The sequence below is a fragment of the Corvus cornix genome, chromosome 3 (assembly GCF_000738735.6).
Source record: "Corvus cornix cornix isolate S_Up_H32 chromosome 3, ASM73873v5, whole genome shotgun sequence".
Classification (NCBI taxonomy): Eukaryota; Metazoa; Chordata; class Aves; order Passeriformes; family Corvidae; genus Corvus; species Corvus cornix.
The window spans coordinates 52,137,357-52,164,097 of NC_047056.1; the positions used below are offsets into that span (position 1 = coordinate 52,137,357).

Here is a 26,741-nt window from a genome sequence, read left to right on the forward strand (position 1 = left end):
GTCTCAAATATTAAAATGAAGTATCCAGATATAAGATATAGTATTTCGTATTATTATTTCATGAAACATCCTTTAACATTCTAATAAGATATTTAATGGAGTCGATGCAATGTTGCACAAAATATAAGGAAACCACCCTAGCAATAAGTTTACAGAAATACATGAACAAAGCCATAAAAATTGGGGCCTATAAACTCGTGCAAAATATTTAACTTATCATTTCAGAATAGTCATGAAACACTCTGCAATATTTGAAGAATATGCTACCCCTGTACCTAACAATATTCATACCCCCCTTGCTTGAGGTGTAATAAAAATAAATGTAAAGCAAGATTGTGACTACAGATGCAGTAAGGAAAGAATAAAAAGAGCTGCTTGACTTTCTGTGGGTGTCGCTCACTAGATGTCAATATAAAGAACCTTTCTGGTTATAGCACTGCTTCCCAGACTTCTGTAATTTTTTCCCTCTTAATCACATTGTGCAAAAGACAGCCTGCAATGTTAACCTGAGTTGAGTGTTGCAATGTAGTCTGCAGTTTCTCACGCTGAGATGGAGATCTTAAAATCACTGACTGATCTACTACAGAAACTCTCTCTTGCTAAGCAGCCTCCAGAAATGGAGCCCTCTCCAACTACCCACACCATGCCAAGTTGTATCACTATTGATTAAAGGCAGATGTGGCACAGTGAGCTGCTGCCAGATAATGATCTGCATTTTCGCATCAGGGATTGGGTTCTCTTCACTGCTCTGCAGCTCTGAGACTGTCTTCAGAAACGTGCTACTTCATTGTGCAGAAAATCTGCACTGCACGTTATCCCCACTGGGCATCACAGGCATTTCTCCCTGGGCAGTGTTCAGTTTGGGATCCAGAAGCAGCAGTGCTCCTGCCATGGAGGGGTAAGCAGATTGATGGTTGCAAAAGTGTACGACAGCAAACTCAGAACAGGAGAATTAACCAAGAAACGGCTGAACAAAAACATAATGGGAAAGGTCCCATTATTTCTTTTTTTTACTTTTTTTTAGCTTGACTGACAGGTTCTGGAATTGCAGTCACCTCTAATGCCTTCCAAATAGGGAAGGAAGATGTAAGTTTCCAACACAGCCAGCAGATAAACCCTACACATGTATCACAAATCTGGGCATGAATGGCAGATTGATTTGTTCCAGATGTTCTTGATTTACTGTGTATATCTCATACATGGTGGGTCCAATATGCCCAGGAGATCCTGAGCTCATGTACAACAAGTCCAGTGCATTCTAGAAGCACAGACTGTGCTGTGCATGTGAGGTAAAGGCAATAATCTGTGGGTGCACAATAAACCCAGAAGCAAGAATTTGTAGGATGGCTTTGCTCAAGCCTGCACCACTGGCCACGTGGATTTGGCTAACCCAACCCCAGCAGTTCTTGCGCCCATGTTAAGTGCCAGGAATTTACAATGAAAGCAAGCCTATAGCTTTATTGGTTTTAAGGACAGAGAATAAAAATTGACCAGAATAAGTGAATAGTAATGTTCAGTATAAAGTTCATGAAAAATTTAGTGATGTTTTCTTTATTTCTTAAAATAGGAACTGTTTGCTTTTAACTGCCATTGCATGCTGATAACTTCATTGAATGATTCACTGTGTCATGGCTTTTCTTCCCCCATCCTTCCTAATCCTGCCAGCTCAGATCCATGGAGTACTCTGAAAATTTTGGATTTCTCTGACAACCTTTTGTTTTTCCCTTTCTATCATTTCAATGCTTTCCCGCCTACCTGTAGTGCAGTCCCATGTCCTACAGATTTTAATTGAGCAAAGCAACTCAGGATCATTACCAAATGGTGCAAACTACCATCCTCCAAGAACTCCTACCCAGGAGTGAGGTGTGGGCCGGCACTTTGTGGGAGCAGCACACCACCTTGCACGCTTCAGAAAGTGGGTCATTGCTGCGTCACCTCCACCTACCCATCTTGTGTCCCTAATGTGTTCTGTGCTTCAAAGGAAACTTGATACACTTTAAGTGCCTTGGAGTCTGTGCCAGCAGCTCTGGGACACAGTGGACAGTTTTCTTGAGTTGAGCAGGTGGGTTTACGTGCGCTTCCCTCTGCAGTGCGCAGTGTGGAGAGTGTGCAGGGTGTGCTTGTCCCCAGGGCCGTGCTGCCGCTGGGATGCTGCGAGGTGCTGCACACTCAGGGCGCTGTGACCGGCAAGGGCAGTGTCCCCAGTATGGAATCTTCTCAGAAGTGGCCCGTGTCCTTTGCGGGTGGCTTTGGGCCTGTGGCTATCATGTCTCGAGGGGTGCCTTGGGACTGCACACCCCTGGCCTAGCCCCTAGCCAGTGAGCCGGGTCGCTGCACGGCCGTGTCAGCCTGGAAGGTGCCGTGTGTTGCCACCCGAGGAGCGCCTTTCCGGGGGTAGCCATCCCTCTCCCCAGAGCGGCGCGCCGGTCCCGTGGAGCAGCTCCTCGGAGGGTGCTTGGGGGCCCCGGTGGCGGCGGCTGCCGGGCCCGTCCTGCCCCCGGAGCGCGGTGGGCCGGGCCAGCCCGCGGGGCCGCGCCGGGGCCGCCACCTGACTGCGGGGCGCAGCAGGCGCGGGGAGCGGGCGGGGCGGCTCCTGCCCTCCGCGGGGGCGGCTTCCCTCCACGCCGAAGTTTCCCCGACTTGTGCAAAGAGAGAGGCAGGTCCCGCCGCGGCGCGGGGTGGGAGAAGCATCGCGGCGGAGGAGGAGCGGATCGGCGCGGGCGTGGAAGAGAGGTGGGCAAGGAGCGATGACCTTTGCGAGAAGCCGGCGAGGGAGCGGGGCAGAGGCAGAGCGAGCGGCAGCGCGGGAGGATGGTTGCTGAGACCCGGAGGAGAGCCGCCCCGTAATGTCACCATGTAAGTCTCTTCTCCGGGCTCCGGGGCGAGGGCTGCGGCTGCCGCCCGGGGCGCTGGGGGAGCGCGGATAACCCCGCGGGCTCCATCGCGGGGCGAGGAACCCCGGGCGGATCAGCAGGGCTTCCCCACCACCCACAGAAGGTGGTGAGTAATGTCAGGGCTGAGGCGTGCAGGTAGGTAGGGCTGAAGGAATGGGGAAACGGGGAAGTTTCAGACCGGGACCTCAGAGGGCAGGGCTCTGTCCCGTCCGGGCTCCGTGTCCGTCGGCGGCTGCCCTGCCGGCTCCCGGGCGGCCGGTGCCTTTCGCAGGGCACCCTACCCCCGTCCTTTGGACCGCTCTGGTGAATTTCCCCGTGCTTGCGGACAAGTAGCGAAACACTTGGCCCCGCTGGCCGCCTGCCCTGAGCGGCGGTGCCCCCGCATCCGCCCGGCCCCGGCCTCTCGGCTCGGGGCTGCGGCCGCTCACGTCGAGGAGCCCTGGCACCACAGGCAGCCTTCCAGGTGAGGTGCCAGCACAAGTAGGGAAAAAGTAGGGACAGGGAGAGGAAGGGCAGGGCGGTCTTTAGAAAGTATTCCCAGCCGCACAGCGACTCTCCGCAGCGCACGGAGCGGGGGTAGCGCGGGGCTCCGCCACCCTCGGGGGGCGAGGGGCGGCCGGGTCGGAGGCTCCCCCTCCTGCCCAGCTCCACCGGCCCCGGGCGGGACAGTGCCCTGGCCTCCGGGTGCCTTCCCCGGAATATTTCTCCTTTACTGACTGTCCCTCGCCGAAGATAAGGCGGCGTGCTGAGGTTTGGGGTTAGGCGTTCCGCCGGTGCCTTCGCAGTCAGGAGCGAGGACCTGTGGGTGCACCCGAGGGAATCAGTACAAATGAAAAAGGGCAGGGGGTTCGCACACCGCGTCGTGAAGTTAAGGCAGAAATTAGGAGTTCCTAAAGACTTCGTGTTGCGGTGCTACCGGGTTGGAAACAGCCAGATTTATTGCCTGCAACTGGGAAAAGTTCCTTTTGAAAGGAAAGCCAAGGGACTTAGATGGATCTGATAGGGCTGATACTGTTTAAATTAAAAGGCAGTGTCTTTTTTTTTTTTTTTTCATCTCTCTTGATGATCATGAGGGTGTTTTCAAAGTTGGCTGTAAGAATAATTAGGAACAAGTAGTGCTTAACAAAATGAAAGTTTTAAGGGGCATTGTGTAATTAATCTTTCAAGACATTAATGTACTACAGTTTAAAGTAATGATTTCAAAGTTAAATTAACCTCTATTAATCTTGGGGAACTAAACTGTGAGTTGCAATCATCTTTCACTTGCAGTTCCACTTGAGAGTGATTAAGCTTAAAATATTTTTTGTTTACAATCTATGTGAGAAAAAAAATTGTGAAATTGATGTTATCTTTCCTTTAATTTTAAAGTGTCAGCAACATTTTTCCTTAATAGCTTTAGACATGTCAAAGACCAAAGAGAGTCCTGTCAGTGTGCCTCAGGCAGAATTCACATCCTACTCCAGGGAATTTTTGACAAAGTTTTGAACACAAAAGATGGTGTATTTAAATTTATATTGCATGTTTTGGGATGGTACAGTATACAAATGAAATGCTCCAGCATTATTCACATTTTGTGTATGTTGTCCTGCAGACCTGTGTATTCCGTACAAGGCAATGCTGTTTTGCCTGCTAGCTGGCTGCTGGCATGTGGAGTAAAAGATTTAGTAGTTGGATGTAGCAAAACTCCCAGTAATTCCATCTTGAACTGTGTCAAATTACTATCCATTTATGGTTTAGATAATTTACATGTCTATTTTGCTCTTCTGGAATGAATTGTGAATAAGCTCATTGTCTCCCTATGTTATAGGGAATGAAAGTAGCGCTGGACTGAACTGAAATGGTAGCTAGAGTGCATAGCTGGTCATGTCACACAGTGTCTACACTGGGAAATGCAAGTCCATAGAAAAATTAGCACTTCAGACTTCAGAAAAATCAGACTTCACAGAAGGCGAAAACCCACAAAAACCCTCAAAAGCTTGAGAGGGATTGCTGTTTTGAGACTATATCTATCTGTAGTAGATGTGCACTTACCATAGGTGTCCTAATAATTCCCAGATATATTGGGTAAAATGTTTTGGTTCTGTGACAATCTGGAGTGATTTCTTCAGAGCTGCTAGTGTGTTACCAGCTGGGGACAGAACATGGCTTTTTCATTTAAATTGATACAAAATAGAGAAGAAAACTCACTATGAACAGTGTTCAGCAATTTTTGTGTAACCAAAGACAAAGACTGAAGTAATCTATATCTCTCCTGAGATCTTTGTTATGGACAAATGTCCATCCCTTTGCTTACCTAAACTCATGGTGTGTTTTAGTATATTGCTGTTCTAATATCCATTCCCTGCGCTGTTAAAGAATATTAAATGACAGAACAGACGTTTATAATACTATTTAAAATAACACAAGACCAAAGGAGTCTCTTGGGCCATCAAGTCAGTGCTGTCAGGGGACCATATCATCCCTTGATAAGATATAAACAATCACAGAACTGTTTCCTAATTTTTCTATAGAATTATTCATATGCTGTTTGGATTCACTTCTAGATGTTGATTAACACTAGTAATCAAGAAAAAGAACCTTAAAATAAATACAGTGGCTATTAAGAGGTGAATAATATCTGCAATTAGTGATTTTTTTAAAGCCTGGGAAGTATTTATCAGTTGTTACAACACACATTATCGTAATTGTCTGAAATGTCAAATTATAAAAATATCAGGGATGGATTTTCTTGTGGAAGAAGCCTTTTTGTTGGAAGTCTGTTATCTGCCTTTCATCCCTGACAACTTCTCGTGTGGACAGGAGTGTTATGCATCACAGTGTAAGGCTGTGAGAAGTCAGTTTTCTGAATTTTGACTTTTTGTCTCTGCAAGATCCTAAAAACATATAAATAACTGTTTTCCTCACTAATTTATAGCACTCAGCTAGCAGTTATGCTTTGTAAAATAGTTCTTCAATGATTGTCTCCAAAAGAAACAGATCTGACTCATGGTGCCCATTAGTGGAGTTTTTTGGTAGCATGCTCTTCTGTGTTCATTCTTGTCTGAGTTTGATAAACCTTTTTCTTGTCAACTGAGATGAAGTGGTGTAAAGAGAATTGTTTTGTCTTCAATGACACAGAATGTAAGTGGAGTAGATGGTTTACTATTTTTTTGTATATTTGTTTTATTTATTTTGGTGGAGAATTGTGTATTTTTTAATAGCAATTATGTAATTATCTAGCTTTTTGCGCTGGGGAAAAATCTTTATAGCTACTCCTTTCTGCCTTATTGCTTGAACTTACTGATGCTGTTCTCTGTTGTTGATTATGTTCTTGAAATCTTTCTTGACCAGCATTTTTTACATGGGTGAGGATGAGGAAACAGAATGTAAACTATCACCCTGGAGTACCATGGAGTACTGGCTTGTAAGCATTATCGCAATGCAAGTAAATAGTAACAATAGAAATTGGCCAAATTAAATACTTCTTTCAGACTAATGTAGAATTTCAGGTTCTTTTAAAAAGGCACTAGAGGCAGGGTGACTGGGTGCATTCACACCAGACCTAAGCAGCAGATTGCCATGTTATTTTTCCTTGAGTATCTCAAACATGGTGTCTTAAATTCTCCAGTTATTAAATGAGCAAAAACTTTGCCAGAGCTCACAGAGATATCAAAAGTGACGATACAGGCAATTTATCTGTTTGATGAAAATCAATACAGATTTATTATGAATTAATAAATAATTGTTTGTTTCCTAGTCTGATAACTGTAACTGTGCTTGTTCAAAACAAACCAACAACAGAAAACAGTAATGCTACCACTTCTACAGGTTTGCATTGGTAGATTAAGCAGCAGGATGGCATGCAGGTTGTAGTACCTGCAAATTCTTTCTTCTGTAGGAACAGGAAAATTCATTTGTTCCTCTGGTATGTCAAGCTGTTAGCCCCAACATTTCCATTTCCCCACTCTGCGAGTATATATGCATGCCATATGTGCTCGTGTGTGCATGTAACTGTTTTCATGCCTTCAAAGGACTTCTGTTCAAATTCAGTTTTCTAAATTAATCTTAAATGCATTGTGGATTTATGAATTATATACATTGAAAAGTAATAGTTCCAAAACCTCAGCTTTCTGTTGTCTGAGATTTTAATAGGGATTTTTGGATCACTAAGTTGAAGGACAATAATTCTATTGTTTGATAATCCAGTTATTTTGTATGTCTGGCTTAATCAAAGAGATTCTTGTACTTCAGAGCCCCATGTTTTCTGTGCTTGTCTTCAACGCTTGTTAAGTTTGACTTTACAATAACTCAGAAAAAATAAATCTGCTTCAGATGCCTAATTAGATATAACTACCCACAAAGAACTGAACTTCTTTTGTAATCAGATACCTATGCTGTGTAGCACTGCACTCAAGGGAAGCCTAACTGATTGCAGCAGTCTGCTGAAGGGCCATTTACCTGGGCCCGTTGGTGTCTAGCCCACAGAATTGCTTTGATGAATTACTGTTTTTAAAGCTGAAACATTAGTTGTTCCTTTACAATGGTTTATCTTCCTGCATTGGTTTCCACTTTGGGGAAAAAAAGAAGCTTACACTGGAAAAGGTTTTATATTTGCCCCCAGCTTTTGCTGGTGGGTTCACGCCAATGTCTGTGGAGCAGAAGGAAGAGTTTTCTCCTAATCTACCTCAGTATAGGTAGATGATATCTTACTGAAAAAAAGCCAGTTACCATCACCAAACAGGAGAGGAAGGAGTCGGTCAAAAAAATGCATGTTGTGTTTCATTACTTGTTACTTCTTTTTGCTTGCTGCTAACTTGTTGAATAGAATGAGACATGAAGGTATTGGAACACCATTCATTTAGGATGCATGGTTAAAGGTCTGAATAAATTTATTAAGAGTTTTGCTTCCTGTTCTGCCCACAATGGAGGAAACATTTTGGTTTAGCTGTTAAATATCCTCTAGGCTTTAAGGGGAAGAAAACTTTAACTTCAAGCTATAACTGATAGAGACTTTCCTATAACTGCATTTATTTTATTAAATAATCAGGATGTCCCTGATTTCTCTGGCAGCACAGATAAGCTCCTCCATTTTGGCATGGAAAGTTTCAGGATTTTCATAAAAATTGTCAGCAGAAAATGTCATAGCTGTCAAAAAATTAGAGGTGAAAAATGGAAAGCCTTGTTAAGGGCAGAGGCAAATTTTCATCCACCATCTTTATCTATTTAATAACAAATATGTATATATTATATATAATTTAATAGAATAAATGTGTTTATATGTGTAAAACTTCCTATTCCAGAAAAACCCCTACAAATTAACTCTTTCAGACTGTGCTTCTTGTTTCTTTTACTGAAATTCCACCCTCATCTAACTGCTTAGAAACCCAATGCTGACCAGTCTTCCACTTTGCTGTCTGCTAAGAACCAGACAGTATAATTTCTGACCCTTTTTAGCAGACTTTTGTCTCCATTTAAGCAATACTAGGGCCATCCATAATTTTCAAGTGCTACTTTATGCACTGCTAGTTAATAGTTTGACTAACAACAGTATCTTCCTCATTTTCTTGTCTTGTTGTAAAACTCCCTGAATTCTTGCTTGCTTTTCTTTTTCCCCCAGGATGTCTCATGTCAGTGAAATGTGGTGCTATCACTGGAAATGGAAGCTGCAGCACTGTCTCTGCTTGTTTACCACTTATATTATATGCATGCAGCAAGCAGGTAAGTCAGCAATTTATCTTCTTGCATAAATAAATGATCTAGGACCCAAAGTTATAATGACCGAGGATTATGCTTACACATGACTGAATTCTGTACAATATAACACTTTGATGAAAGTGATGCTTTATAATTACTATTTATGATTTTATAGTTTGGGTCCTGTGTTCAGCTACTGCTGAATTTTCTTTTTGCCGGTTTTTACAATTTTGCTGTTATTAGTTATTGCTATTTTTTTCCTTTGGATTTCTTCTTTGAGTTCTTTCATTTTCTTCTTTCTTTGCATTTACCTTGTTAATGCCTGCCTCTCTTGAATTTCTTCTGGTTGTTGAAATTCTGTGAGTATTCATGTAGTTCTTCCATTTTCCACAGTACTGTTTGTGCGTGCAGATTGTGTATTCAATAACCCTTCACTGTAGTTCAAAGTTGTAAAATACCTGGAGTGTGTTTATTATTTTTAAACGCTTTTTATGACTCAAATAATAGAAACATTCCTCAGCAAAGTATATGCAAGTAAGATAACTGTACACTGTAAAGAACCATCAGTTTAAACGGATGTCATCTTGATCTGTGGTGACACTTCAGCACAGCGCAATGTAATATTCTGACTGTTTTCTTTAAACATATGAATGAGAGATTTCATTCACTAAATGTCTTGTCCTAACCACTAGAGTGCAAAGTATTTTAGGAGATCCAGCTGCTTTGCTGGAAAAAAATTGTCTGGCGTTTATTCTGGAGCATATGAAAATTTTGGAGCAGCTTGTGGTGCTCAGCTAATTCTGTATCAGATGGGTAGTTTTGCTTTGACAGTCTTGCCATTGGAAAAAGGATTGTTTATATATAGAAAGGGCTTCTAGCTTCTCTGGTAATGTTTTTATTTTTTTAAAGAAGTGCTTTTGTTAATTTTTAAAACCTACCCTTTTTTTTTTTTAAGGACAAAATAATGTTGTTGCTGTGCAGTAGCACTTTCCATCTTCATGTCACTTTAATAGGTGTTTTCCATTTCCATTAAACTGTACCCAGAAATGCATTTAGGATCTGCCCTCACTTGTGGCTCCATTGACTGATGGATTCTGTGTCCCCATGTTCCTGGTCCAAACTTGATCTTGAGCCATGCAGCTGCCATTCTTAGCACAAAGTAAATCAGCAAAACCTTCTCTCATTTACATCTGCTGTGTGCTGTTACCTGGTGACTAGAACATTAGGACGCCAAAATTATTATCCTTTGCTAATTCCTCTTCATAACAGATAACTGATAGTTGAAAGTGTGGGTCTCACAGCAACCTAAGCCCTGTGAGCCAGAAGGTCTCAGCCTTCTGTGAGGACAGAGAAAGCCAACCACAAACTCACCCGTGCATTCAGCTAATTGCAGCACACCATGGCTAGCTGTGCTGGTGCTGAACAAGTAGGGTCAAATTCCAAGATGCCAAACTCCAAGACACACTTCTATGAAATCATATATGCCCCTAGCTGACCTCTTCAGCAATGAAATGATTTGTACCATTGGATTGGCAAAAGCAGCTGAAGTGTTCCAGTCTCAAGTGCATCCCTGTGGGGGCTTTTCCTTTCTTGCCTCTGCAGGAATAGATTTGAAATCTTCAAAACTTTTAATTAATGGAAAAGGTATTTCCCTGTCTGCATGAATGATAAGTAGATAAGTAAGGTACACTGGAAATGCCCAGGTTCAACAGACAGATGTTTGCTGTTCAGCAATGAAAGAGATGATAGGTAGTCTGCTGTTATTACTCGACTGAAATAAAAATGAGATATTTACCCTTACAGGAGCCTGTCATTTGGCAGCACTTGCATGTAGACCCTCAGGGTTCATATTTCTTTTTATGTTGAAGTAAAAGCATAGGTTCTGCTTCAAAATAGAGTCTTTCCATCTGCTTTTTGTAATAAAACAAGACAAACAAAGTGGGAAACACTGCTGTTCCTGCATTTTTTATTTCATGTTCTTAAAAGGTATTGGTCACTTTGGCTGTGGATTCATATGGTATTCATAATCTCTCTGGCAGCTTAAGCTTTACTGAATTTACAGTAGAAATGTCATAAAAGCCTGACATTCATCCAGGTTCTCGAGTGAGCTGTAAGCTTAGAAAGCTATTGGTGCTTATTAAGCTTTGCCCAGAGGAGGTTACATACAAGCGAGGGATTAAGTTCATCAGGTCCAGGTTTTATGGATTATTTAAGGGGCTATTCATAAGGATAAATATGTCAGTCATGCTGTGACATGGAAAAATGCAAAAGTAATAATTTTATAGTTTAGTTTGAGGAAAACTACAGTACTGGGCCTGCTTTTGGAAACAAAGCTTAGGAGAGGGATTACATAGCAGAAAATTTAGGACAGGAGAGGGATGGTCTGTGGAAAGAATGTTTAACCACAAATTAGTAAGTAGGGTACTGACAAGCAGGTGCACCAGTGGAGTGGAATCCAAAAATATAGGTCTGATACCTCAAAGGAATCAGTGGATGGATTGCGACACTTGAAAAATAAAGACAGAAAGAAATTATTAACAGGGGAAAAATTGATAAAAATATAACATGTCCTTTAGTTAAAACCTCAGCAGCCATGCACTTTGGGCACACTGGCTTCAGGTCATGTGTTGTGAGTCAGGGTGAAGTTATAGTACAGCTCAGGTAGTAACTTGTCAGGTTTCCATTCCTGTCTGGGGTAGATGTCCCTGATGGTCTTATGGGGGTCATCTAGTCGTGCCTAAGTTTCTCTGTGACAAGTATATGTCTTGCCTCCCTTGTAAACAGCTTGCCTGTCTTCCAGTGGAAGGACTGCGTAGGAACTGTTAGAATGGGGGTGTTTTAAACAGAATTAGTTAAATCTGCTTTTATAGGACATTCAGATATTCCTAACTTTTGGTTTGTATGTACATTTCATTGGTTTCAGGGAGTCCAAAAGAGAACAAGCGGAGTGAACAGAGTTCTAGAAAACATAACTAATGAAGGCAGACAGAAAGAACTAAGATTTTTTTGGTCTATAATAGGCAGAAGAGGGAATGCATAAGAACTGAGAATATTTAAGGAAGTAGGTGCAGTGGGAAGGGATAGACTAATCTTTCCAGGTAGCTGAAAGGGTAAAAAAAAATGGGCCTAAATTACAGCAGTATAAATGAGGGGAGGACATCTCATCAAAAGGTTTAGATAGCAGTGAAATAGATGTCAAGAAAGACTGGGAAATCCCAGTCCTTGGGAATGTATAGTAATATCTACCAGAAATGGCTTTAAATCTACAATCCCCTTCCCTGGGGCTGAGAAATACATTATGTAATTTCCAAACTTCCCTAATATCTGTAGTTCTTTCTTAATCATTGTCGTGTAGAATCTCTTTTGGTTAAAAATCTGGGAAATGAGGAGATCCTTTGGAAATTGCACTTCTTCAAATATGACAGTGCTTTTGCTGTGCCTAAAAAATTGTCTTGGTGTTTGTCCTGTCACAATGGCTTCATTTTTATCTGACATAAAGAAGCAGCAGCTCAGTATTGAAAGTAAAAATCTGCTGCTTCAGGTGTGTGTAACCTCACAAAAATGTTCATTTTTGTCCCCCCTTGCTTTTTTGTTTTTCTGCTGTCATAACAAAATGTCTAATGTTTCAATATTGTGCTGTCTTTTGGAGTTGTCTGTGCTCTCAATGGTAACCCAGGAGAAGAACTGGAGTTTTCTCAGTGACCTTAATGGAGATTGCAGTTTGCATAATTATTTTCCAATCTAGTTTTTGAGTGTCTTGTCAGCACTGGACTTTCAGTTTTGAACACTTGAACATTTGAGAAGATGGCAACATCCTCGTAAGAGTTTTCACCTTCTTATGTCATTAATAGACTTATAATTACATAAGAATCAATAAGTGTTTCAAGTTTCGACTGCTGTGCATCCATATTTAGTTTTATTCAGAATGTGGAAAATATTTATTTTAGTAAAGCCATGAGGACATCTATAATTCTTACTACACTATTTCTGGATTGTGCCCCATACTGATGTTATCACAAAATTACTATGACTGTAGCTAACGCCAGAGTGAACATTTGTCCTTTTGGTCATCCATCAGTAAAGTGCACTGGTGTCTGTAGTCACATTTCCATGTCCTCAGAGCAGTTTAATCAATTCTCAGGAGCTCACCAAAGTGTAAATTTCACTTCTATTACAGCCTCTGGAATTTTAATTTTAGTGGTGATTCAAAGTAAAATTTTGTGCTGTATTTAATTCATCAAGAAAAAAAAAATAAGTCTGAAGTCAGGTCCTTCACCCACATGTCTGAGGATGATCCACAATATAAGATCCTCTTTGTCTGTTATGCTCCTTAATTGGGCCTGTGTAGATAAAGGAGGGATTAAAGTCCTCCCTTGTTTATGGGAGCATTTCAGAGTGAATCTGTGGGTTCAGAAGCCTAATAAGAGATGGGAAGTCAATATGGTGGGAAGTATTGCTCATGCCACCAGCGCTAGCAGCAAGAGTTAGTGACATAGTGAAAATGGATTGGGCTTTATCTGGCACAGCCAAGTCAGGAAGTGTGGTTTTTCACCACAGATCTCAAGCTGCCTACCCCAGACAGGGGCCAAAGATCCTATCACCCGGCAAATGATGAAATGGTTGTCAGCACATTCCCTTATCTTCCTCTCTCTTACCATGTGCAGAGCTAGAACTGAAGTGCCAAGGCATTAACCCAGTCAGTCAGCACAATCCTCACGTACAGAGGGAGTGGTTTTGTAAAGTTGTTATTGGTGCTTTATCAAACTTCTCTCATGGCATCCCAGAGGTGGGAATGGGTGTGCATTTATTGCAGAGCAGGGTAAATGTGACTGATACTGCCGTCCCTGACTCGGGCATGGAAATTCTTATTTCTGAAAGTTATGGCAAAAGTCAGGAAATGTAAAAAGTTTGGAAAAAATATTCAGTCTGGCGGTCTCTTTCCTTACAGAGGCATACATAAATCATGAGTAATTGAGAGATTAGTCAGGAGGAATCTGTGTATTTAATGAATAGCTCCAAGGTTTTTTTATTCTTTCCTCTTTCTCTGTCAGGTTTTTTTTTATATTTTAATTTAGCTTAAACAAAACATAAGCTATCCCCTTTATGTTCTGTTTAATATCTAAATTTTTGCTGGCTTGAGGCATGTTTGCAATTTCTGTTCATACAAATCTTGCAGAGAAAAAGTTGCTAGTCGTCTTTCTTGTATTTCCCCTAGTTGACAGTTTGTTAATATAAAAGTAAATTACTCTTGAAATGAATTTCACAGGAGCCTGCCTCTCATTACCTCTGTTTACGTTTTTTAGCTATAATCTTTTGATGGTGTTGGTAATTCTTTTCCCTTAAATGTTTCGACCTCATTGCATTAACCATGACAGTATTGCCTTAAAAGCACAGTGATTTTTCCCCCTCCTCTGATACGCCCCCACAGCCAAACCGATATGGAATGTGCTCAGGCATTTTTAAGCTGACTACAGCCTCATTGTACAGGGTCTCTGCACTCCTTTATTAGAGCACAGGCTAAAAAATATACTACTGCTATAAAGAATATGCCTTCAAAGAAAGAACAACCTGTCACAGAAGGTCCTATCTTTATGACCTACAGGATTTTGGAATCTGTTTATAAATTATTTTTGCCTCATTTTCTCTGTCCTCTGTTATAAATTAAAAACATGGCCAACAAAAGTTTGAATGTTTGTCAATACTATTTATGACAACACATAATAAAAGTACCTACCTTAGTAGTATATCCAAAAAATAGCCCCAAGAAGACTTGTGGCCAGCTGGGCTGTGCTTTACAAACGGCTGCCCTGATAGAGGTTATTATGTGAAAAAATTATTTTTTTATGGTATTTGTCAGTTTCTCTCAATAAACTGAATGAACATTTTAGAACAGAATGTGTTTCTGTCTTATTAAAAAACTGAAGTCTTTGAGTGTGCCACCTTTTTTCTCCTGTGGATTACTAGTGTGAGAAGCATTGCATCATGAAGTGAAGGTGTTAACTAGAAACAGAAGTCTCCAGGTAAAAGTTCCTAACATACAAGTCTAGCAATTGTGTGATGTACATTTCAATATGTATCACAATTAATACTGAGTGATTAAAATGGTTGATTTAATATCCCAATGGACCTTTTATAAGTGCATAATTACCACTGTAAAGTCAGCATTTCTTAATTAATCAGAAGGGCTGATCTGGCAGATTTTACATGCCTGTTGTTATGCCCATGGTTATTTTCGCTAGAACATAGTATTATGTTTACTTAGTGGGGTTGCTTAAGTGTTTTGCACAAGGTGTAACACGTAATGCTTACTAGATCAAGACCTCAGTTATCACTTTCTGATAGAGAAATGTTAACATTTGCATTTTCACACAACCACAGCACAGAGATGTCTGAGATAGATATACAATACTAAAATGAAGAAAGACATATGATGTGTATTTTTCAAGAATCTGAAAAAAAACAAGTGAGGGAATTGTAGCTACAATCTAGTAAGGTACTGCGATATAAGAAAACTCACCTGGAAAGTTATATTCCTTGTTAAAATTGTGTATGAAAAACATCTGATTAAATAATTCACATGTACTGTTTCTGAATTTCTTTGTCTTATCATGGAAGAGAAAAATATCTCTCCTGTGGGAGGAAAACAATGTATTTTAGCTACAGAGTGTGAACATTTTCTACAGAGTTAACAAAAATATTAAAGTAATAATGATAAGTTACATGAGAGAAGTACATCCCTTACTGTGGTACGTTGAACCAAAACTACTTTTCCTGCCCTAGATATGATAATACAAGCAGGCATATCAAGGGAAGGGAGGGTTTTCAGAAACCCCTCTTGTTTTGTCTGCATTCAGTGCTCGTTAGTCTGCTCGGTTCCTGTAAATGACAGCCTAGGCTCTAACTCTTGCTGCAGTACAGGAAAATTAACGTATAATTCAGAGTTAGAGGTCTGCCTATGTAGTCTGGCCTCCAGATATCTTTCACACTAGTCAATTTTAATTGCCTTCTCTTGATAGATCAAACCACTTTCGACTCTAAACTCAATTCCTGTCCTATTTTTTTTGGTACCACAATGAACTTGTGCTCTTCTTTTATGATCTTTCATGTTGTAGGTTTCGTGGAGTTTTTTGCTTTATTTTTTCCCTTATTGTCTGGAACTACAGTTGCTTGAACAATATGTTGACTGTTTTCAATTTGTTAGTTGGAAACAATTTTGCTAATTGTCCTCAAGATTTCAGCTCCCAAACATGTTTACCAATTCCCATTCTGTGAATTTCCTTTTCAGTAACTTCTGAACATCTTTTCAGTTATTTACTGGTTTGTCCCAATTCCAGTGTAACAAATAGTCAAATTTGACAATAGAGGCCACCACAGTGGTGACTCAGATTGCACAATCCTCTAAAACTAATGCAATATTAATTAAGATGTAAGAGAGTTTATATTGTGTGGAAGTGTCAGCATGGCATATTTTCAGACAAATTAATTTTTGAAAGTTCTTGTAGACAGAAAAAGTGTGTATTGGAAAATAATTTACTCAATTAAATAGTGACAAAAAGTGAGTTCCTATTCTTGAAACCATTTTTCTTCTGGATATCCCCAAAGCAGTCCAACTGTCTCCCAGTACACTGTAAACCAACTTTTTTTCCAGAGCTAAATATCTGCAAGAGCTTGCAGGGTAGATCCATGAGAAGACTGTCACACAGCTAACCTAATTTTTGAAAGGATACAATGCAATGAGATTTTTTCCTAATTCCAGTTTTTTTCACTCATGAATATGCTTCTTAACGGGTGTCAGACAGAAAGCTGCAACTCCCTGTCTAGAACAGAGTTTGTTTTGTTCAGATGCATGCTCTGGCTTCTCAGAGCTCTTTTAATTAAGAACTGTGCAGTGACAAATCCATACTATGAAACTCAAGGCATTTTTAAATCAGAACTTGCTTTTTAGGTGGAGAGAAAGACCTCATGGTCGAAGTTTATCACAGAGGCATTTGTACAAGTAACCCAGTCCTATGAGACTTTTTTTTGAGGTGTGAGTGCAACTGTTTTTTCTCATTGTTTTGAATTTACAGGAAATGTCAATAAATGGGTTTAAATTTTGAATCTTTTAGTGTTTTTTTCCTTCTGATTCTGTCTAAATGTCTTCCACACCCAAAGTATGTTAGTGATATATCATACTGAAAGCATACAGAGCATCCTGAAATCACTTGTCTGGTAAGTTTCTGAAAACAGTTTCTGAAACAGAAAGGAACACATTAATATGTCTTTTGCAATGAAATCTAAAATAACTGAAAGATTTCATTTTGGGTGTGGGTGCCCACCCATCCAGTGTTTTGAAAAACAAATCACCCAAATGGTGCTAAATCATCTTGGGTTTTAATTTTGGTTTAAAGAACCATTATATTTCATGTATGTATGTAATATACACACAAAAATAAAAGGGCAAAATGCTGGTGTTGAAAAAAGGCATCATTTGTACAATGGGTTAGAAGTTGTGGGGTTTTAAAAATATTGTTGGATGGATAAAGATACTTAAAGGAAGTGTAACAATAAAAATAAGGGGCCCCCTCCCTCACATGGGTAAACCTGGTGCCTCAAATGTGCACCAGCTGATCCAGTTACAGTTCATTATATAATTGGTTTATAAAATGTATGTTTTTTTCTTTGGCATGTCAGATTTTGACAGTGTACTGTTTCTGTGATGTCCAGTATTTTGATCTTATTTTGGATTGGATGTGCTTCTGGTAAAATCCTGCTATTGCAACTGCCAAAGGCGTTGTATATCAGAAATGCCACCCGTCAGGGCTTCCCTCTGTCTGTCTCTGCATATGAGGAATTGCTCTACTGTTAAGTGATTATTTTACTGCTTTTCAAGTGAATTGCATTTAACCCTTCTGCATTCCTGGAAAGATCTCTATGAAAGCCAAAAAGGCAGAAGTAGCATTGGTAGAATAAATTTCTCCTTCTGGTGGCACATGTCAATCATAAGATGGTACTGAGGATTAAAAAGGCAAACATCTCTCTATGTACACACTCCCTCTCTCTAATAAATTATGCACATATTTTTCACATATGGGTAATAACAAATGAGAAATTTCTAGATCTCTGGCAAAAAAATTGTAACTTAAAAGTTACCTGCAAATAATATCTGGCATAGTCAGTTGTCTTTAGTTTTGGGTGGGTTTCTTTCCCTCTTTATTTGCAGTGTTGACATATGTGATACAAGTGCTCTATTTGACACAACTCCTGTGCTTACTGACTCCTTTGACTACTACCTTCAACAAAAGTATTTGAAGTTGTTCTTTTTTTAAGGGCTTAACAGAATTGAATTACTGGCAATTTAATCATAGAATTAATAGCTGAACTTAAGATCTTAGGAAAAATATGCTTGGCTGCATAAATCTTTTCTGAATAGCACATCATAGCAATGGAATGTAGTAGATGCCAGAAATGTAACTGAGAAGAGTCCAGTTTTTAAAGCTATTGTTTTCAAAACATTTATCTTGCTTTATCATCCTAATCATTTTTCTGGTGTAATAAATGTCCTGAATCTGAAGGAGCAGATTACAACATTAATTTTAAAATTTTGCCGTGTTTTCTTAAAAGCATTCATTTTCTTAAATAAGTATTCAAGAAAGTAAAGGCAAATAACTTACTAATAACATGATTGAGAAAATAAAGAAATCATCTTATAGAAGGTGTGTGCTTTTTTTATGCTTAGGAATAGTGAAATTGAGACAAATCTGCTTTAATCTTCAAATAAATTTGCACAACTTCTGGAATAAAATATAAGGAAATTCTCAAGTGGATATTCAGCTGTGTATGTTCTGGTGGTTCTTCCATGGACTGCATAACATTCATTTTACTGGGTCCCACGAAAGTCAGTGCAGGTTTTGCTATCCTTGAATAAGAGCAGAGGTGCATCACTGTGGAGCTCTTTGGAAAATCCCTTCCCAAATGTCCAATGAGAACCTATTTGGAAGTTTGTGTCTTGGCCAAGCAGTGTTCCTCTGTCAGAAGAGGCCAAAGTTCTGCCCCATGGCTTTAAAAGACTTAGCTTGCATGGTGCTGCATCACTGTTCAGTGTTCAGAAAGGAAAAAGGCTTAAAGAACAAAAGAAGAGTTGCTGTGTACACTTGGCAATGATTATATGTTGTAACTTGTTGGTTTTGTCTGCAGATTACTGTGATCTCACCCAGTGAAATGGAAGAGGTTTTTGTATTCTGTTTTTTGTCTGTGTAATCACCATGTCATGTGAATCCTTTCTTGGTACTTAAGAATTGACTTGAGCTGCAGCAAAAAATTCAGATGCACAAACTCTTCTGGAAGGACTGGTACTGAAAGACGTTTTCTTCCAGCACTGCTCCTGCTTTTTGTGAGACATGGTACCATTTGTGGGAGTGAGCACCTCAGATTCCCAGAGATCCAGTGGGAAATGAATATTCTCAGCACTCTCAAAAACTGAGCCAAGGAGAAGCCAGCATTTTTGCTCTATCACTCTCTTTTTCAGCTAGGTTTACTGCATCTGTTTGGGGATTGTTTGGTAACTGTCAGTCAGTTAAAATATCATAAGAACGCAGACATCCACTCTTGTTTTTAATACTAATGCACAGAGGAAAGCATTGTTTTTCCTTTTGAAGTGAATTGCTTTTGATTATTAGTGGCATGATTTTTTGAGCTTTCCTCTTATTTTACTTTAGTGCATGCATTTCTAGTGAGAAGACAGCTCAGCCTGGCCAGAGTTTTAATCTTTAGGGTGAGGTCTACAATGCTTCTTATCTTAATCAGCTACTGTGTTTATTCACTTGAAATATGTGGAAATCTGAAGAAACATCTTTTATTAGCAGGGATCAAGCCAAACTTAAAAAAAAAAAAAAAAATCAGGTCTTTTCACAATTTTTGATATTTCACGTTAGATTTCAATTAGTTTTCCTTTGCAGAATTCAATATAAGAAATGATGCAATGACAGCAGAATGGAAAAATGGTGTTACATATTGTAATAACAAAAAAAAAGGTCTTAAACAAGAATCTGGTCATCAAAACGTGACCATTGTGAGTCACAAACATAAACTACTTAACAGCAGTTGATGAAACTTTTTTTCTTGCCAGGAAGCTCTTCTGTGGTACTTGCAATTTGTTCTTTATACTTTGTCATAATTCTCTTTGTGTTTGAGGTTCAGTTTTTTTATACTGGCCCTCACAATAGTTCTCATCAACAGTCCCCATTTATTCCTCTTATATCATTCCTTATAGTAATTATGGTGTCAGCGTGTAAGCTTAGATGTGTGTATACAAATACTGATGGTAACAAATATGACAGTCAAGTAGACTTTGTATGGCCAAGGTGCTATGTACATTCAAGAACCAGCTGCTTGGAAAGGAGGGAGATATTCTGCACTATTATGTGCCACTGTTGGGCTATACTTACCAATTTGTCAACAATTATGAGAAACACTGAAGACCAGTATGCCCAGTCTAAACACTGACGTGGTAAATATGTTCCCTTATGGACCTTTCTTGGGGTTATGGTATGTATTACACATATGAAGCTTTCAGTAAGATTAGCAACTTGCCTGTTATGTTTTTAAAGCTATAATGAAACTCAAAGAGGATTGTCCACTTAAAGTCATACAGTAAATATTAAATAATAATTATAATGGTGGTATTTTATTAATTTTCTCCATGTAACATGAGCTTTCATAAGTAAACAGGTACTAAGTGGAATTATCATATCTCACTGGAGATATATAGTCTGGAGGTGGCATCAGCCATTACCCTGTGCTTATGTACTGCCATAAATAAATCTGCGTGGCTTGTTCTTTGATGTTACTTTAAAAAATACAATTATTAAAAGTTATAAAAATGGCTGATAAAAATGATCCTAAAACATTATATGTTTACGATGCAACTTTAATAGGAGCCAATGTTGAACTAACATTTTGTATCAGTTTAAGGACAAATATCCATATGGAAACACGGTATTGTGTTTATTTGGATTGTGCAGGTGGATCTCCTGTATGCCTACATGCGCTGACAGATTTATAAATCCAGACACATAGCACAGATCTTTTGTCCACACTTTAAGTAAATTACGTTCTTGAGTGCAGGCTGCTTTGGTCATGGAAAAATATATCTGTATGAGACTTGAATGAATAATGGCTTTTATTGTGAGCACCTCTTTATCAGCAGCAATAAGAGAGGTCTGAGTGAATATCCAGGCTCCCAATTACATATGGGTAATGCCACATCCTTGTAATCTGTCTTTCCTAATTATGACAGTATGTTTATTTCTGAAATGCCACATGCTATTAAATGGCTCTTACTTGTCTGTTATGGCTTTAAAGTAACACAACCCTTTAATCACACCAATTCTGACAAAGAGTAAGACATGTACATATTTTTATTTTGCAGTAATTTCCTGTCTTATGTGGAGGTGAGGAAAAGATTGGGATTCAACTAGTGAAATAGAGAATGATAATCTAGAATCAGCACTTGCTAGTTTAGTTGATATGTTGGAAACCTGTGTGGCAGACCAGTGGGAAAGGTTTCCTATGATTGTCACACAAGGGTAGTTTTCAAATTTGACTTATTTTAAATAATAGAAGAAAAATCTAGGAAGAAAATATATTAAAAAAAGTACTAAGGCTAGAAAGCTGGCAACCCAGTAATTAGGAAAAAACAGAATTGAAGAATTCAGGTTGCCTATGGCTTTTTCCATTTTCACGTCTATGGTGATGATGGAGAGTTTATTACAAAGCCACCTGCTTTTTGTCATTGGCCTCTAGTTTTGTATAAAGCAGACATGCCAGGAGGCTGAAAACAAACATGGTTTTTAAGGTCTTTGCTTAAAGTGCGGCCAGAGGTAAAATATGTACACTGAATGAGGAACTGGATTGCAAGAAGATCTCATGGCAAGGGTGGCTGAAGGCTGTGCTAGAAAACTGAATTCTCTCTCTAACTATTTTCTGTTACAGATGGCTCAGCAAATGAATTTCTCGGCTGTCTTTAATGTGTCTCAGTTTCTGTCACTAACGTAAACTTATAGAATGATTTTCATCTCTGATTGCAGCTGATGCGAAGAGGAACTGTGTTTGACTATATTAACCTCTATGTAATGCTGCAAATCACAAGTTAGCTCTTGCATGTCTGAAAGGAGACGCCCAACATCGGGAGATTCTTCTGATCTTGATATTCCCCAGCTATACTTCTGTAAAATGAGTTAAAGAGAACTTCTTCCCTCACAGCCATATTGTAAGTTTTAAATAAAATGACTGTTGGAGAAACGTTCGAATGTTATACTAATGAGCACCACAGAAGAGCTCATGAGGAAGTCAGTGATAATGTCTCAGGAGAGGACTGGAATCACTTCAAGGCTGGGGGTAACACATGGAAGCACAGAAGTAAAGCCGGATACTGCAAAGTTGCTTATTTCATGGGATTTGTCCTTCCTGTGCACTGAATGAGATCCTGCAAAAACAGTAGTATGTGATTATGTAATTGACGATTTTTTTTCAATTATCTGTGCACAAAGGCCAGAGGAAGGTTAACTCTGGCATTTCCTAACTTCAGTCGTCCTTGATTGTGCAACCCTAATGGTGTCTGACTGTTTCTGGGAGGGGTTATATTGTTGAGTTGTCTGTGTATATGTAGATAAAACTATAATTACTCTTAGATATGTGTAGTTAGAATTTTAATGTATCCCATATGCAGAGCAGAAAGTCCTCAACAAAATGTAATTTACTTATTTTTCTTGTTTCATTCATTCCCACTTAATCAAGATGTTCTCCACTATATTTTTGAGACATTATAAGGAAGCTGAAATTGACAGTGATTGGAGTAATCAAACTACTTCCCTGTGAAGCCATTTGCTTACGACTTCCTTTTAAATTTAATTATTTATTTCAGCCTTTGAATGATCCAGCAATTAGAACAACAGCAACCTGTCTCTGCACAATCTATGTAACACCAGAAAACAGTATTTCATAATAAAAAAGAAAAAAAGCAACAGAGAGATATTCTGTTGTCATACTTCCAGCATACTCCTGTCACTTGAAAGATTATTTTTTTCACTTCAATTTTTTATTCTATGTATAGCTTCAGGGAATTTCTGGTTACACATTTGAAAAATACCATTTCTTCATCTTTTCCAGTATTCTCTCCAGGGTGATGTGTGGGTGCAGTTTGGGTTGTGTTTTGGGGGTGTTTTTTTCTTGCTTGTTTGCTTTTAGGTGTGTTTGTTTATTTTTAAGGCAAAGTAATTTTTAGTTTACTGATGATTGATTTGTGTTGTGCTGTTGGAAATAAAAACCAAAACACTTAGCATTAGGAATAGGGGATTCCTTGTTACTTTTAACAAAAGAGTGACAAGAAAATACCTATCTAGGGAAAAAATGGTTAAGACTTTTACTTCTGCAGTGTTAGTTTCTGAAGGAGCAACTGAAGAGTGTTGGAGTCTGGATGAGCAGATCCTGTGTGGACTGAAGTTTGAGGGAAGGTGGCATTTTTCTAGGAAGTGGGGTTCTCTGTAATGCATACAATCTTTCTCTGTATCCGAGGTAATGGCAGGGTGCCCAGAGCTTTGTGGAGAGATTCCTACTTCTTCAGCAATAAATAAAGTAAATAAATAAATATATTTAGTAAAGGGTGGGATATCTTTGATGTTAAGATAGTCTGCTAGATGAAAGACTGGAACTGGCATGCAGTGCCAAGCACCCTCTGCTTCCTTAGTGTCTTTGGTGCCAACATCCTCAAAAAGAACAAGGATCGTAATCCTTAAGACACCAGACTTAAAAAAGGATTTCCTTTAGAGCTAAGGTTGTTTTTCTTACTCTCCAGGCTTGTAGCTAGTGGTAAGACAAATGAGTCTTCTAGAAATTATGAAATGTTTAATAACTGTGTCAATTTTCAGATTACAGATTGCATCAAATAATTTTTTTCCTATAACTTGATGCCCATCTGCCCTTGGAACAGAAGTAGGTCTGTTACTTCTTTAAGACAAGGGTCAAACCAGCCCAGTGTTCATATTTGGGCACCTGGAAGAGAAGAGTTAAAACAAGGCCTGTGTACTTGATACTTTCCCTCAAAACTCTCCCTGTCTTTAACCCCTTCCATTTTGGGAATGCAAATCTAACTGAGGCTGGTGTGGCTTCCCTGTTTAGCCTGCGATGGATTTCTGCCAGCTAGTTGCCCACTCCCTTTGAACTCCTACATCCACAGTTGTCCTCAGGCAGGGCGTGCCATGTGTCCACTTCCTGCTGTGTGAAGGACCACCTTGTTCTCCTTAATTTGAACCTGTCTTCTATAACAAAGGGCCACTAAGTGATGTGAGTGAGCAGGTACTTCTTATCTCTCCTTTCCCTTTCACCTACAGACCTTTTGCAGATCTTTGTCTCTTTCCCAGCTTGAAGAGTACCTGGCTACTTCTTCTTTTGCCCTGGCTGTCCCCACCCAGGACCCACACCCATGCATCCTCTTCCTGTAGCTCAACAGCTTCATTAAACCCAGGCTGGGACATCCACATGTGCCCTGGGCTGTCACCTGGCTGGGAGCAGCAGGAGCTGGGTTGCCCATGATGGAGGAGGATCTGGAAGCCAGACTGACACCAGCACAGAGTCCTCACTGACTGGGTACTGTCTCACTATGTCTGGGCTGGGCTAATAGACAGGGTAAGGTGAAGAAGCAGGTCCAGGGTCCATCCAGAGAGTCATGTTAGGAGCAGCCAGAGACAAAGGCCAGAGACAGATACACCTACAGCATATGTCCAGCAAGAACTGAAAGCCAATTAAGGGCTTTTAGTGCACTCAGGGCACTGTCATACTTATCTATGTTGAATTTTATTTGTTATTTTACTGCCTAGTCACTCTGTCTTATAAGAGACTCATTTTTCTGTTCTTTACAGTTTGCCTTCAAGGTATCTACTGTCTGGAGAAGCTTTCCATCATCAGCAAACTTTGCCTGTACTCTTCTACTGCTTTTCCAGATACTTTCTGGATTCACTAATTAGTGAGGATCCCAGCAAAGACCCCTGTGCAACTCTTCTGGTGACTTTTGTGTGTTTTGACACCTTCACGTTTGCTCCTATGCCCTACTTCTTAACCAGTTACTTATCCGTGCCAAAACTTTGCTTTTGATACAATGACTTCTTAGTGGCCTTTAAAGCTTACAGTGAAAGTCTTTGCCAGAAACTTTCTGGATATCCAAGTGAAACATGTCAGCTGGGTCACATTAACCCACGTAGCACAAGTGAAGCCTGCAGAGAACTCCAAGAAGCTTACAAGACAAAATGTCACTTTACAGAAGTCATGTTGACTCCCCAAATAGATTTTATTTATCCAGGTGTCCACTAATTCTAGCATTCCTTATACCACAGGTCCTTTGTGGTAGCCAAGGCACTGGTCTGGTCAGAGGGAAAAACTGTAGTAAACTAGTTTTACCTGACTACCAGTTACCAGCAAACTTTACAGGTGTTAACATTATTAGCAAGTCTTCAGAACGTATGACTTGTGATTACACTCCTGTTCTAGTGCTCTAGACTGTGACTGCATCTGGTAAAAATGGGCCCGAAAATAATAGCATGTATTTGATCATGGTGACAAGCAGTGGAAAGGACTGAGCGGTACTTCAGGTCCTTTATTAAAATGTAATGAAAGCTTCGAGCAGCTCACTTGAGTGGTAATTCCTCACAACTGTGAACGTTAGCAGAACAACATTTTCAGTTGCAACGAATAGCTAGACCACCCTCTGACACCTTGGTGGAGGTGTCAAATGATAGTTTTCCCCTCAGAATGTGAAGGCAAGAAAAGTGCCATTACTGCAAAAAGAAAGGATTAATTTCTGCTTTCTTCTGAAATGCAGAAGACACAGAAATAAACTACGATGCAGAAGGAGCCAAGATAGTCTGCAATGCACCATATATGCTGTGAGTTCTTTCTTACAAATGAGGGAGCAAACCTGTTATTCTGCACAGTGCAGACCTGGTAGCCATGGGACTAATGGTGCTACCTCTCTCTAAAAAGACAGAGCACTTCTGCATATCCTCATATCAACTCAGATATGGTCACATAAATAGATTATATCTTATTGGTAGGCAGTTCAGAGATCAGCTGGTTCAGACATCAGAGGTTTTTAGACCTTTCTGTTTGAAAGACCATGCAGATGTCAGCTCTAAGTGGAAGATAACACTGTTGTGCTGGTTTTGTTTTCTTAGTAATCCGAATGCCAAGAAACTTCTGATACTATTACTTCTTGTAAAGCAATTGCTTTCTCAGAGTGGCTTGTTGTCTGTAAATGAAGCAGCAGTGTTTTCATGTGCAGGGAAAAACAAAATTTGCTTAAAGGAGATTTAACTGTGAGACAAAATGTTAAATATTTGTACACTGGAACTGGGTTTTTTTATTGTCATAATCATTTTTCATGAAATAATACATTTCACATACCACCGGTGCTAAGAGTCACAGATTACACCCAGAATAAGGTTTCCCCTTACAGCTCCTGCTTTGGCTTTTGAAATGAAACTGGGCCTTTGGTTAGTGTTGGGGATACAGTCCTGGGAGAAGGACTGGTTTCAGACAAAGCAGAGAGTTGCTTTGAGCAGAAGTCTGCTGTATGCAGCAAAGCTGCTGTAGTCCTGCTACATATGGTGTAGGGTGGCCTTGCTGCCATTAGGGAAAGGATGTGAATGTGTATTTCACGCTTATCATTTCATAGTAGGTGCTGCAAGGTTGGCTTCCCAGACCTCTCATGATAACTCTGCATCACACCTATACCACTCAGCCCACTCTGTCCCTTATACTTGCTGAAGCTCCTTCATCACAGCCATCTCTATAGACAGGCAAAGTAAGACCATTCTTAACCTATTTATAAGATGATTGATATTAATGTAAGCATGGTGGTATTTATTTTTGTTGATTTTTCCCACTTGGAAGGTTTGTATGATCAGCTCTTTTAGACTGAAATATTTATATTTTTGTCTCTGTTACTATTTTGCATTTGTTTCATCGGTTGCCTCAGAGGTAGCACTTGCAAAGAGTCAGGAAGCTTGAAAGAAAAGGTGCAATTCTCTGTCTAGTTATAAATGAACTCTTCACTTCCAGCAAATGTTTTTGAGTTGGTGAATTATCTAGGAGTTGCCTGATTGCTTACAAACAACCCTCTGCCATTTCCATAACTAAAAACTG

At 39.7% G+C, this 26,741-nt stretch overlaps 1 protein-coding gene across 5 annotated transcripts in view; it reads left to right on the forward strand.

Annotated features, from left to right (window-relative positions):
- Nucleotides 1-2,556: 2,556 nt before the first annotated feature.
- The window catches only part of ADGRG6 (adhesion G protein-coupled receptor G6), a 111,568-nt gene continuing 87,383 nt past the window's right edge, over nt 2,557-26,741 (forward strand). For 3 of the 5 annotated variants that reach the window (XM_039568767.1, XM_039568765.1, XM_039568768.1), the window contains exons 1-2: nt 2,585-2,856; nt 8,491-8,591. In XM_039568767.1, coding sequence (XP_039424701.1) covers nt 2,855-2,856; nt 8,491-8,591 — 103 coding nt within the window. In that variant the 5' untranslated portion in view covers nt 2,585-2,854. Of the gene's footprint in view, nt 2,857-3,260; nt 3,358-8,490; nt 8,592-26,741 lie in introns of those variants that run through there. The other 2 variants (XM_039568766.1, XM_019289591.3) reach the window with 2 other exon arrangements.